The following is a 12,136-nucleotide window of genomic DNA, read 5'->3' as shown; positions in this document are numbered from 1 at the left end:
CATCTTCCCGCTGCCGTCCTCGAGGCCGGAGCAGCCGTGGTTTCTCACTTGGAATTCGTCCCTATTTACTGCTCTCTTTGAACAGCGTCAGGCTTTGTTACACAATGTTTGAAGCTGGCTGTAGTCATAGCCGCAACCTTGTTGAGTTGGCGTTTGATTCCGCCCGCATGATTTCCCGTCTGTTGTCCACTATTGCTATGCATATGTAACTCACTATGCTGTCTCTCCTTGCTTGGCCGTCGAAGTGTTGAGACGAAGGACCGGTCACGAGTATGGCTCGCATCCGACGAGGCGTACATGTGCTGGTAGCTGGCTTGCTGGCAGGTCACGATCCTATATACCGGGACAAAGATCGATCTGAAGTTGGAGTTGGCGGAAGGCTCTCATTGGCGCTGACCATTGGTGGTCCACAGGGACGGTCACGATACCGGAGGTCAAGAGCCATCGGGGCAGCCACAAACGGGCACCGACGGCGGGAGAAGGGGCAGGGCACCAGAGCCTCCGTGTGGTTGGCAAGGATACACGATGATGCTTCTCTTCCTGACGCCAGGTTCCGTCCAGGTGGTCTCGTCTGGAAGGGCTCCCACCTAAGTGCCGGAGCCGGCGAAGTTAGAAAAAGCGGCATTTGATAATGTTCAGTGTCGGTGAGCTGATATGTTCTCTAGGGCCGCCGACGCTGGGCTAGTTGTACGGTGAACAAGACGACTATTCGGCACCACTGGCATCACGATACACATGGCATGAGATGGCACGCATGGCACGGAGAGGTCACCGTTGGAACCGAACCCGGGACTGCAATCTGATCTCAGAGAAAGACTCTGGGCCGGCGCCACCGTGGTCTCAATGCCCCCCGATTCGCTCTATTGTACCACGAACACTCTGGTCACCTGGGCGCGCCGTTAAGACATCGGATGGAGAGAAGGAAACAATTCTCCCACCGCTATAAAACCGACCTTTCCCTCGCCTTTCTCGCTTCTTCCTTTCCACTTTGGCATTCTCACCACCCACACCAAGATCTTCATTCCTCTATCCCACCCTTCCACAAAAATATCAAGAACTTCTTCTGACTTTCGACTCTTCCCACCACCCTCAGAATTTATTCTGCCTCTGCTGCCTTACCGTCTATCGCCAAGATGGAGCAGGACAACCGCAACGAGGATGGCTCTTCGAACCAGCCCGCGGCCTCCAACCCTGGCCATCAGACCTCTGATGCGCCGCCCAGCGGCCAGCCAGCTGTGCCGACGTTGGAATCGCTCCGCAGCCAGTCCTACCGCACGCACCAAACTTGGACTCCCAAGTACACTAGGGTAGCCAAGTGCGACTTCTGCAACGAGCGTGGCCCGGGGGTTTTGATGTCCTGCGCACACCCCCGTTGCGTCAAATATATCTGCGAGACCTGCGCCCGAAGCTCGAGGTGGCACTCGGACTACTACCATTGGATCGATGCCGACGCCCTCGACTGGACCGTGCAGAAGGCTCCCAGGCGATCCAATCCCAGCCGGGGACGCAAACGGCGGCGATCAGAAGACCGTTCGCAGCAGGGCTCCCCGGGCGGGCCTACCAGCGAGCGCCCCGCTTCCACTCCGCGCCGTCGCCTCGGGATGGCACCTCCTCGCGTCGACGTAGACGAAGAAGCCGATGGCCTCCCCCACCCCATCCACCACGCTGCTCTCTTCCCCACGCCGTCACCAATCGCGCCGCATAACACCGGCCATCACTGGGCGGCGCCTGCTCCCCCCGCTCCCCCTGCAGCCCCGCCAGGGTTCTATGGCTATCATGGCTACAATCCGGCAGCTCCCTTCTTTCACCTGCCTCCTCCGCCTGCCCAAAGCCGCTACCCCCAACAAGGCGGGATGCAGATTTCCCCGCCGCCGCATCATCCCTCCCCTCAGGCGTTCGCGGCACCAGCAGGCCATCCGATGGCTCAGCAGGCAGCTCCCTACGGCCATTATGGCCATTACGCTCAACAAGGGGTAATGGGGCCTGCCTACTACCCCCAACCGAACCCTTATGCTCCAGCGTTCGCGGCACCTCCTCCTCGCCCCGTCGCTCAACAGGATGCTGGCGTTGGCCCTTTCGCCCAACAAGGGGGAATGGTACATGACCCGAGGCCCCATATCAACCCTCCCCCCCGGGCGTACCTGGCGCCTAGTCCTCGCCCGATGCCTCAGCAGTCAGTTCCACTTAACGACTACGCTCAACAGAGCCAGATGGAGCCTGCTCAGGACCCTCAACCCAACCCCCCGTCTTCAGCACTCCCGGCCCCTGCAACTCGGCCGGCTGTTCGACCGAGATCTGCGTCTGGTGATCACCCAGACCAAGGCGAGGATCACCCAGGTCCCTCATCTCCAGTCGCCCCGGCACCTACTCGCCCGGCGGTGCGGCAGGCAGCTGCTAGAGCAATTGCAGGCATGACTGAACAAGCTCGTCAGTCTGACGATGATGGTTCTGAGTATCGTGACGATGGTGAAGACGAGTATGACGAGGACGACGTTTACAACGCAAGGGGGAGTGGTAAGAAAGTAAACAAAGGGGGCCGCTGCGGCAACCGTGCGTCCCGCAACACTGGTGTGCTCACCCCGGCCCAGGCCCGCACTGTACAGAGCGGCACCCCTTCTCCCCCGGAGGCTGGTCCATTTGCGCCTCGAAGCTCGGTTGAGCACTACCCTCGCCCTTCTGTGCACCCCGTGGTTGAGCGGGCACCTCCAGCCACCCCCGGGCCCGAGCACGACAACCGTGACCATCTTGTGCTCGACATTTACGAGTTCCTCTACCAACAGCGGCCCAATCCGGACCCCCGCCGTGTCCGTTCGCAGATTCCGGACCGCTCGGCAGACCGGGAGTCCCCGCCTCAGCATCCTTCCGCCCCGGCACCGGGTTCTTCACAGCAGGCCTACGAGGTACGTGTTCACGTTCTTTTTTTTTCATCTAATCACCGCATACACACACTCCTTCCATCCACACTTCGTCTCTTTCCTGCAACTAAAGCAAAACAAAAACAAAGCAAACGCGCATTGACTAACACCACCTTCTCTTCGCAGTCTCCCCACGGTCTACCAACTTCCGAGAGCCCAGGCACGACCGCTCCTCCTCCTGCGGCCCCCGGCCCCTACGCGCCCAGCGCGCGCACAACCCCGGCCTACCACCCCCTCAACGACCGCACCCCGGAGCAGGTGGCGCAATACCATCAGGACAACGCGCTGCAGCAGCAGATGCGGTACGCGTGGGGCGCCCACCCAATCCTCCGGAACCTGCGCCAGGACGGCCGCCGGCTCGACGCCATCAACCTCCTGTGGGAGGTCTTCGAGGTGCGCCGCGCCCGCGGCGGCGTGTGGGTGCCCGACGACTCGCAGACCGTCGCCTGGTTCGTCGCCGAGCGGGACAGCCAGTTCCGCATGGAGCACATGGCCCGCACCCTCACGGCCCCCGACCCCCACCCCCGGCCCCGGGCTCACCCGGGCCCGGCGCCGCTGTCGATGCCGATCCGGGGGGGCTGGTCGTCGGCGGCGGCGTACTCGGCTGCTGCTCCCACCCCGGCGGCTGGGACCCTGGGGCTTCACCGCCCCAGGCTGGTTCTCGGCCCGGCCCGCCGTGGCGTCGACGAGGGTGAGGACGACGACGACGAGGAGGAGGAGGAGGAGGAGGAGTAGGTTTTTACCGCTGAGTCAGCTTGGGTGGCAGCGAGGTTCGGTTGGGTGAGCCGTGAGGAAGTTGTTGGTTTAGTGTTGGGATATAATCATTCATGGCAGGGTGGAGAGGGGTCGCGATGGTTTTTTTTCTTTCCCCTTTCCTTTTTTCCATTTGCTCAGCAGGCAGTGTTTTACTAGTTTCCTTTCCTTCGTTTCTGTTCTCTGTATTTTATTTTCATCACTGCTCTTACTTCACTTTCGGGGCCTTTTTCCTCCTTTTCTTTTCATCTCATCCGGTACCGCTCGGTTCTTTCCTTTTGGCATCCAGGCTAGGGAGGTTGTTAAGGTAATAACACTTGCCTTCCGTCAACCCGCCGCTCTGCGTTTTGTGCTCGCCCGCGGTGGCTACTGAAAAAAAGAGGAGGCACCAAGGAGGAGGGAAGAGGAAGGGGCCCAAGGCGTTCAACTTGAGGGGCCGAGGGGGACAATGTGCTTGCCCCTTTGGCAGGCTGGTGGCCAGCCACTTTCTCATTTTTATTTGCATGTACAGAGTATTCCATTTCACTGCATGTAGAGTACGCAGCTTTGCGAGTGCTGCAAAGAAAAAAAAAAGATTTGTGATGGCCATCAAATACTACTACATCTTGTTGCTGTGTGATGGCCATTGAAATGTTTGACAGCCAACCTAGGCATTCTGAGGAACGCAACCACAACATGGCCCTGGTGCTGTACTGCGTTTGAGGAAGGTTGACTGAGTAAAATACCAGAGCACGTACAGGACCAGGACCTACACAGGTAGAAGGCGGCATTTCCGGACCGATAATCCCTGGGTAGCATACAAACTACCCGTATGCTGTGTTTGTTCTTAACGGATACACAGTATAATACAATACAATACTACATGTACATGTGCGTGCCCAGCACTGGTGTCTTATATGTACATGTTCCCCACTCCATCCATACTATCAGAACGCAAGACTCTATTACTTGTCTATGCGAGAGAAAACGCCAGGCCGGAAACAAAACCCAGCTGTCCCGACTCTAAGGCTTATCCAGCTTCTTAACCCCGCTGCTGCGCTCCCAAAATGCTCTCCTCCAGCGTGACTTGCTCCTCTTCTAGAATCATATCCACCAGCTTATCCTTCTCCGCGCTCTGCTGAACCAGCTCCCAAAAAGCCCCCGTGCCATCTTCACTTTCCCCACGTGCCTCGCTGCGCAGCGTGCTGCTTTCCTCTCCTTCCTCGTCTCTGCCGACAGCAGCAGCAGCACCACCACCACCACCACCATTATTATTATTATCGTTATCCACATCCCGCACCTCTTGTTCATTATCATTAGCAGTAGCAGCCGCCGCCGCCCGTTCCCGTCTCATACCGGCCAACAACAGCTCGCGCGGACTGCCCATCTCGGCCACGCGCCCCTTCTCCAGCACCAGCAGCCGGTCAAAGTCGGCTACAGTCGACAGGCGGTGCGCAATGACCAGCACGGTGCAACCGGCCGCGGCAAACTCCTTGCGCAGCGACGCCTGGATGCTGCTGTCGGTACCCTGGTCGACGGCGCTGGTGGCCTCGTCCAGGACGACGATCTTGGGCCGCTTGAGCAGGGCGCGGGCTAGGCAGACGAGCTGGCGCTGGCCCTGGGACAGGTTGGCGCCGCCGGCGCTGATGGGCGTCGAGAGGTTGGTGAAGATGTTGCTCGAGTGGCTGGCGTTGGTCTGGCTGCGTTGCGGCTCGATGATGGTCGGTTCGGGATCGGCGGCCGTGGACGCCTCTGTCGCCGTCTCGGAGTCGATAGCTGGGAGAGCGCCGGATGCCGAGGTCGTTGCCACGACGGTGTCGATTGTTTGAGCGGGCTGACAGACAGTCGGACGCCCCGGATGGTCGTCGTCGTCGTCGTCTGTCTCAATCAGGTGGACACGCTTCAGCGATTCGAGCAGCTCGTGGTCGTCCAGGACGCCCTCCATGTCAAGGTTCGAGCGCAAGGTGCCCCTGAGCAATCATCAAGTGTCAGTTAAAGTTGTAGGTTACCCAAGGCAAAAGAAACGAGGAGATGACTTAATGGTTTCTTACGAGAAGAGGAAGGGGTCCTGTGGGATGATGGCAAGACGGCTCCGCAGCTGAGCCAACTTGAGGGTCGAAATATCCACATTGTCAATGCTCACGCAGCCCTCCACGGGCTCGAGCAGACGGAAGAAGACGGCAGCCAAAGTCGACTTCCCGGCACCCGTCCGGCCGACAATACCGATCCGCTCACCGGCACCAACCGTGAAGTTCAGGCTCTTCAAGACCGGCGGCAAGTCGTCGGCGTAGCGGACCGTCAAGTTGTCGACCTCGATCTTCCCTTCGGTCGGCCACGCAGCCGGGGCATTCTTACCGCCTTCGGGCTCGGTCGCGATCTCGGCATATTCCAGCACTCGCTCGCAGGCGTTGAAGCCCAGTTCGACCGAGGTCATGGCCTGGAGCAGCGACGTCAGGGCGTTGGTATAGCGCAGCGCAAAAGCCAAGCAGAAGCCGGCCAGAGCGGCGTCGACGCGGCTGAAGGCCACCGCGTTGGCGACCACGCTGACGAACAGAGCCCCGAGCACGCCCATCCGGAAGGCCATCCAGCGGCTGGACAGCTGCAGCATCCACGATGCCTTGGAGCTGTTGTCGATCAGACCGTACATGCGGTCCATGTAGAACTTGGTGCGGCCGAAGGCGCGGATGGTGGAGAGGCCCGAGAGGACCGAGCTGAACTGGTCGTAGATCGGCGAGTGCGACACCGAGTTGATCCGCTTGACCTCGCGCGCAGCCGTGATGTACTCGCGCGCAACCCGCACGTAGAGCAGGAACAGCAACACGCCGAAGAAGATGACGTAGACCGAGACAGACAAGCTGGTTGCGATGATGACCGCGAGGAACAGGATGGTCCGGAGAAAGGTGAAGGTTTGGGAGGACAGCCGCCTGTCGACGATGAAGGTATCCGAAGTGAACCGGTTGAGGATGCGACCGGCCGGCACAGTGTCGATCCAGCGTAAGGGGGCCCTGAGAATGGCGTGGGTCATGCGTTGGAAGAGCACCCGGGATGCCGTCAAGCCAACGAAGAAGAAGGTCATGACCCGGATGATCTGCACCAGGAGCATGGCGAACTCGATTACGATGTATGCCGTCAGCCCTGTCGAGTTTCAGATGTTAGTACGTAACAGTCAGTTCCACATGCTGTCAGGCCAGACTCACAAAAGAAAATGCCGTGCTCCGTCCCTAGGGTCTTTTGAGAGACAAATTCATCCGTGTACACAAGGGCGGTGACGGCTCCCACCGCTCGCGATGTGAGATGCGCGACCTCGGACGAGGCTTGCTCGGATAGTTCCTTCAAGCTCCAAGTTCGCGCAACAGTCAGGGAATGGCCGAGGAGGAGGATGAGGACTCCCACGAGCCACGGGATCGCACCGCCACTGGCATCGTAATACGCCTTGTAAACCTTCCACTTGACACGGCCGGTCTCTCTCTGCTCTTCCTCCTTCTTGGCCTTCTTCGGCCCAGCCGGAGGGGAATCGCCATCCTGGTTGTTTCCGGAGGCGTCTCCCAATGACACGGTTCCTGTCTGCTGCTCAGGTTCGACTGCCACAGCAGTTCCCGCATCGGACGGCGAGAGAAGCTCGGCCGACTCGACTTCTCCGTTGTGGAGGCGGACCAGGTAGCTCGCGTGAGGCAGAACCAGCTCAGAATGGTGCGTGGCCAAAACGCGGGTCCGGCCGAGAGCGAGCTTTCCGGTGAGCGCCTTGTCCACGATCAGCCTGCCGACATGGGCGTCCACCGCGCTGAGGACGTCGTCAAGCACGAGGATTCCGGCGCGCGAGTAGAGAGCCCGGGCCAGTGCTACGCGCCAGCGCTGCCCGCCCGACAGGGTGACGCCCTTGGGCCCAACCTCGGTCTCGTCGCCGTCCACCAGGAGCTCAATGTCCTTCTCGAGAGCACAGGCGGCCAGAACCTTGCGGTAGCGGTCCTCGACGAAGGGGAGGCCGAACACAATGTTCTCCCGGACGTTTCCGCCTTCGATCCACGGAGTTTGCGAGACGAACGCGGTCAGCTGAGGGATGATCCATTCTGACTCGGGAATATTATGCTCGGCGTTCTCGTCGAATTCGGGCACGGACGGCATGCGGATGGTACCAGCCAGCAACTTGACCTCTCCCAGGAGCGCTGCGAGCAGGAGGCTCTTGCCCGCCCCGGTCTTGCCCGTGATCACGCTGAGCTTGCCCATAGGAAAGTTGAGGGTCGCGTCGCGGAGCATCGAGTGGCTTTCTCTGCGCTCCTCGGCTGCTCCTGCGCCCTCCGGCGGCACCTCGCTGTCTTCAATTCTCGGCCATGCCACCGTGGCATGGTCAAAGGCGATGGCATCTCCCGGTTCCGACACGGGCTCTTTGTCCGACTGGTTGAAGTACTTCTCCAGCCTCACGGCGCTGGTCCAGGCCTCGAGCAAGTACATCTGCAGGAGCGGCAGCAGGGCCACGGCCTCGTCAAGCTGGTCAAACAGGCCGAGCGACGTGAAGATGACGGAGGCGCGAATGTGCGATCCATTCTGCGAGACGTAGATAAAGAAGGTCACACTGGCGAGTAGCAGCGGGCCGAGATTGACAATGAAGACAACCAGACACTGCCACAGCGCCACCCTCCAGTACTGCCTGAGTTCCTCGTTGCGCGACGCCAGTATCTTCTTCTCCCAGTGCTGCTCAAGCGCCGAGTACCGGATCTGCCGCATGCCCTGCAAGGCCTCGGTCAAGAGATGGGCCTTTCCGTCGCGATATTTCATCAGGCCGAAGTGCAGCGACGTATACCTCTTCGACAGGAGCGAGCTCAGCGGAACCATAAGCGATCCGGCACCGAGGCCGCACAAGACCGGCATCCAGCCCATCAAGCTGACGGCAAACCCGCCGGCGAGGATGAGCTTGAAGATGGCCATGGGGAAGTTGTTGTTGTACGTGCAGAAGATTGTGACGCGCCCGCTATCGAGCTTCATGTGGTTGATCACCGACTGCCGCGTTTCGGATTCTTTGCCCTTCTTCTTCCCCTTGCCAGCCTGTCCCTCCGTCTTGGCCTGCGAATCGTCGGAGTCATCCCGGCTGCCAGAGTTGTTGTTCTTATCGACATTCAGCCCGGGAGGCGCCGTCTCGTACTGCTTGAGAGCCTTGGAGAAGACCAGGGACTGCAACAACGAACCCACGGGGATCTCCAGCCGGCTGGCCGTGATCCACTTGAGCCAGTTGTTGACTCCGACTTGGAGCAGCTGGCTGAGCAGGAGACCAAACACCCAGATGAAGACGGTAGGGTCCGCGGACGCGTGCTGCTGGCTGCGCTCGATCCTGGACAGGAAATTGTAGAGGACGACTTGAGGGAACAGAGACAAGAAGGCAATGAACAGGGTCAAGGTCCACTGCAGAGCGAGCTCGCCGGCATGGGCCTTGATGAGCTGTTTCCACAGGGGATCCCCCTTGGCGCATCTCTCACGGAACCTGGCTTCCAGGTTTCGAGATCGAGTGGCATAGTCGAGATTGGGAATGTCTTGAACTTCCATCTGCCGCTCCTTGGCGACGTTGAAGATGGCACGATTCCAGGTGAAGGAGAAGCGGGCTAGCAGCGATAGGGTGTGCTGCTGGTCGACAAGGCTGGTCCTGTCGTAGACATTGGGGCGGCGGGGGAATGCAGCGAAGGCGAGCGCTGTGACCGAGGCGGCAGCAAGTTGGAGTAGATAGAGCAGACCTAACACAAGCGCCGTCGTTCCCTTCTCGGCGGCGTAAAGCGATGCCAGTGCGTTGTAGCCATGGCGCACGGCGACAGTGATAGCAATCAACAACGACGACACGAGGCCAAAGACGGTGAGCCGGAACTTCGCTTGATATCGGTGTCTAGCAGGAAGACAGGCACAGTGCAAGCCCAGCAACACCTAGAGGCGGGTTAGCCAGTCAATCCCTACGGCGTAGGTACCTAGGTTCAGAGCCCCAGATGCTGCGAGACAATCCAATGGCCCCCTGAACTTACCCAGCATGCCAGCTCTGCCCAGGCGGACAGCTCTGAAAACACATCGCCGTGCTCGGCACTGCTCTTCAGTGCCAGCACTCTCGTGGCTATGCATGCACCAAGGCCGGTAGCCGTGCCGAGCCAGGCGGCAATCCTGGGTCGTGTGTCGGTGTAGGCGTGGATCGAATCCTCGGTGGCGAAGCCGTCGCGGTCCTCATAGCCGTCTCCCTCTCCGCCGAGCTGCACATAGCCTCTCCTTCCAAAACCAGAACGAAAATTGGCCCGCCCGGCGTAGACCAGCGCAGGCACTGTCAGCAGCGAGACCAGACCCGCCGAGGCCAAGCCGATCGCCTCACGCCCGAGCTTTGCTTGCAGCATGTTATTGTTGGCGGCGTGGTCTGTCAATAGCGTGAAGTTGCTGCTCGTCTGCCTGCCTTGGCGGGTTTGCTGGAGTGGAAGCAGCACAACCCCGTTGGGTCTTCAAACGTAGTGACGGCCTTCGTAACCGACTGCTGTGCATCGCAGAGGATTCAGGTCCTTGCCACTGGAGGAGTGGTTGAATGGTTCAGTAATAAAAAAGGGGTTCTGAGTTTGCGGGCAAGGTTGAATACTAGGGAGGTTCAATACTAATAAGGCACCTAACCCGGTTATTAAATAGTACTTCAAAGTTTCTTGTGACTTTTCAAGTTGGCCAAGGCGCAGAGGACAGTGTGAGAGCCAGGTGGCCAGTCCGAGTCGGCATTTATTCGATCTGAGCTCGAAGAATGTATGCAGTAAAGCTACACATAAAGCGCTGCGTGAGTGAAGAAGTCATCTTGAAGTTGCATGCTTGCCAGTCGCGCCCGTCATGTTGGCATTGGCTGGAATACAATCCTTACATGTCTTTGTGCATCGAGCACAGCGCGCCTGCCTCGTCCACACTGTGTACCGCCAACATGCCATGCCAAGCAATGCACAGCATTTGATCCGGCTGGTTCCCAATAACTGCCGAGCACCTGCTTCACGTTTTACGTCTTCCAACTGCTTCACCGGTTCAACCGCCCACCAACCAGTTGCTACTGGGCCGCTGATTTCCACTGACCGAGTGCCTCGTCAATCCGACCCTTTCCGGTTCTCCGCCTTAGGTGCTTGATTCCTACGTGTACTCCCGAGGCCACATGTCCATGAGTCCATGACGAGAACGGTGTAAGTAAATGAGGACCCGGCAGCTGACATACTTCTCGATTCAGCCGTGTTACACCAAGCGACAATCGGCATGATAACAAACAGCAAAGAAGCAAGCTGAGCCCTCACTCAAGATCACACATCGAGAAGATCTTCGAGAACCTATGTCTCTTCCTAGATTCTGCACCCATAGCAGACGTCCGTTGCGGGGTTCCCAAGGGCAGTGATGATGAAGACTCAGCTGAAGAGTTTCGACCGGCTATGCTTGTCAACTAAGGCATTGGTTGAGCGGCAGAAAGATCCGAAGACATCCTTAACCCAGACCCTACCTCCTCTGCTCAGGGTCCTCTCCATGTCTCGTTCCCCACGTGGTCGAAACAGGCCATACTTCCGTCGACCTCATAGAGGGTGGTGTCTGCTCATTCGGTCAGTACACCTTCAAACATATCGGGGATACCGAGGGGAAGATTACTCAGGTCAAGAGAGGACATAAAGTAATCGTTGACATCGTTTGGACAGGCGCAGCTGAGGAACAGGGTTTTCTTCTGAAAGTCGTGGGTGGTGTTGCAATTGTTGCAAACGGCCGAGTAATTCCCGCTAAATTAAAAGATCAAGTCAGTCGGAGACGATCAAGCTCAGAGACATGCGCAGCCTCACTTGTCCATGGTGGCAAGCTGCCCGCCATCGTTACCCACGCAAAGGTCCAGGTCGATCCTGCCACAACTATCAGTTACACGCACGCGGGCCACGGCAATGGAGGCCAGGAAGTACCAGGTCCAGTTGTAGCCGAAGATCTCAACCATATGATTGCGACAGTAGAGCCCCAGCCAGTGCTGGTCGGTCAAGTTGGCACCTCCAACCGCACAGTACTCAGCGAATGTGTGGGTTTCAGGCGGATCGTCAGCATTCGCCCAACCCATGGCGAAGACCGCCAGGCTGGCGGAAATGGTCTGGCCGAGGAAACGCATCTTGGTGACGACAGGGGCTTTCTAGGATTGGACTTCGTAGTGTGCTTGTTGGGCCAGGTGTGGGGTCGGTTACTGTCAACGGAGTCGGCAATTGGGAAGGAGAGAGCAGGAACCTGAACAATCTTGAGAAGGCAGAAGATTGCCTTGAAGCCAGGGACTCGGGGGTAGCCTGGCGGTCAGGTATGATGAACTGAATGGAAGGTACGCCTTCCCAGTTCTTTCCCTTCGCAACCGCCTGTCAACTCCCGGTTCGCCTGCTCCTTCCGTCTCAAGCACACATCAAGTGACCGCATGACCCTGAATCTATCTCAGTACTACCAGGTGCCTTCCAGGTCATCTCACAACTGGATGTGAGATTCCTCAGGACCTTTAACCTACA

The 12,136-nt window shown here is 58.7% G+C and overlaps 2 protein-coding genes across 2 annotated transcripts; one reads left to right on the top strand and one right to left on the bottom strand.

Annotated features, from left to right (window-relative positions):
• Positions 1-881: 881 nt before the first annotated feature.
• On the top strand, positions 882-3,911 carry B0T15DRAFT_35126 (uncharacterized protein). Its single transcript, XM_062864138.1, has 2 exons — positions 882-2,900; positions 3,042-3,911. The coding sequence occupies exons 1-2, from the start codon at positions 1,134-1,136 to the stop codon at positions 3,648-3,650; spliced, it is 2,376 nt and encodes a 791-aa protein (XP_062726136.1). The 5' UTR covers positions 882-1,133; the 3' UTR covers positions 3,651-3,911.
• A 526-nt stretch (positions 3,912-4,437) lies between these two features.
• Positions 4,438-10,446, bottom strand: B0T15DRAFT_518279 (uncharacterized protein). The gene is made up of 4 exons (XM_062868352.1): positions 9,647-10,446; positions 6,845-9,551; positions 5,699-6,782; positions 4,438-5,617 (listed from the first exon to the last, which is right to left on the bottom strand). Exons 1-4 carry the CDS (start codon positions 10,001-10,003, stop codon positions 4,690-4,692), a joined length of 5,076 nt encoding a protein of 1,691 aa, XP_062726135.1. The 5' UTR covers positions 10,004-10,446; the 3' UTR covers positions 4,438-4,689.
• Positions 10,447-12,136: the final 1,690 nt, after the last annotated feature.

The sequence above is a fragment of the Chaetomium strumarium genome (assembly GCF_033439665.1).
Source record: "Chaetomium strumarium strain CBS 333.67 chromosome Unknown B0T15scaffold_1, whole genome shotgun sequence".
Taxonomy (NCBI): domain Eukaryota; kingdom Fungi; phylum Ascomycota; class Sordariomycetes; order Sordariales; family Chaetomiaceae; genus Chaetomium; species Chaetomium strumarium.
Note: the sequence above shows the minus strand (reverse complement) of the source record. Positions and strands in the feature narration are given on the sequence as shown.

Coding starts and splice junctions, on each gene's coding strand:
- B0T15DRAFT_518279 (XM_062868352.1), bottom strand. CDS start 10,003: ATGCTGCAAGCAAAGCTCGGGCGTGAGGCGATCGGCTTGGCCTCGGCG. Junction 9,552..9,646: donor GGGCAGAGCTGGCATGCTGG/GTAAGTTCAGGG, acceptor ACCCGCCTCTAG/GTGTTGCTGGGCTTGCACTG. Junction 6,783..6,844: donor GGAGCACGGCATTTTCTTTT/GTGAGTCTGGCC, acceptor GAAACTCGACAG/GGCTGACGGCATACATCGTA.
- B0T15DRAFT_35126 (XM_062864138.1), top strand. CDS start 1,134: ATGGAGCAGGACAACCGCAACGAGGATGGCTCTTCGAACCAGCCCGCG. Junction 2,901..3,041: donor CTTCACAGCAGGCCTACGAG/GTACGTGTTCAC, acceptor TTCTCTTCGCAG/TCTCCCCACGGTCTACCAAC.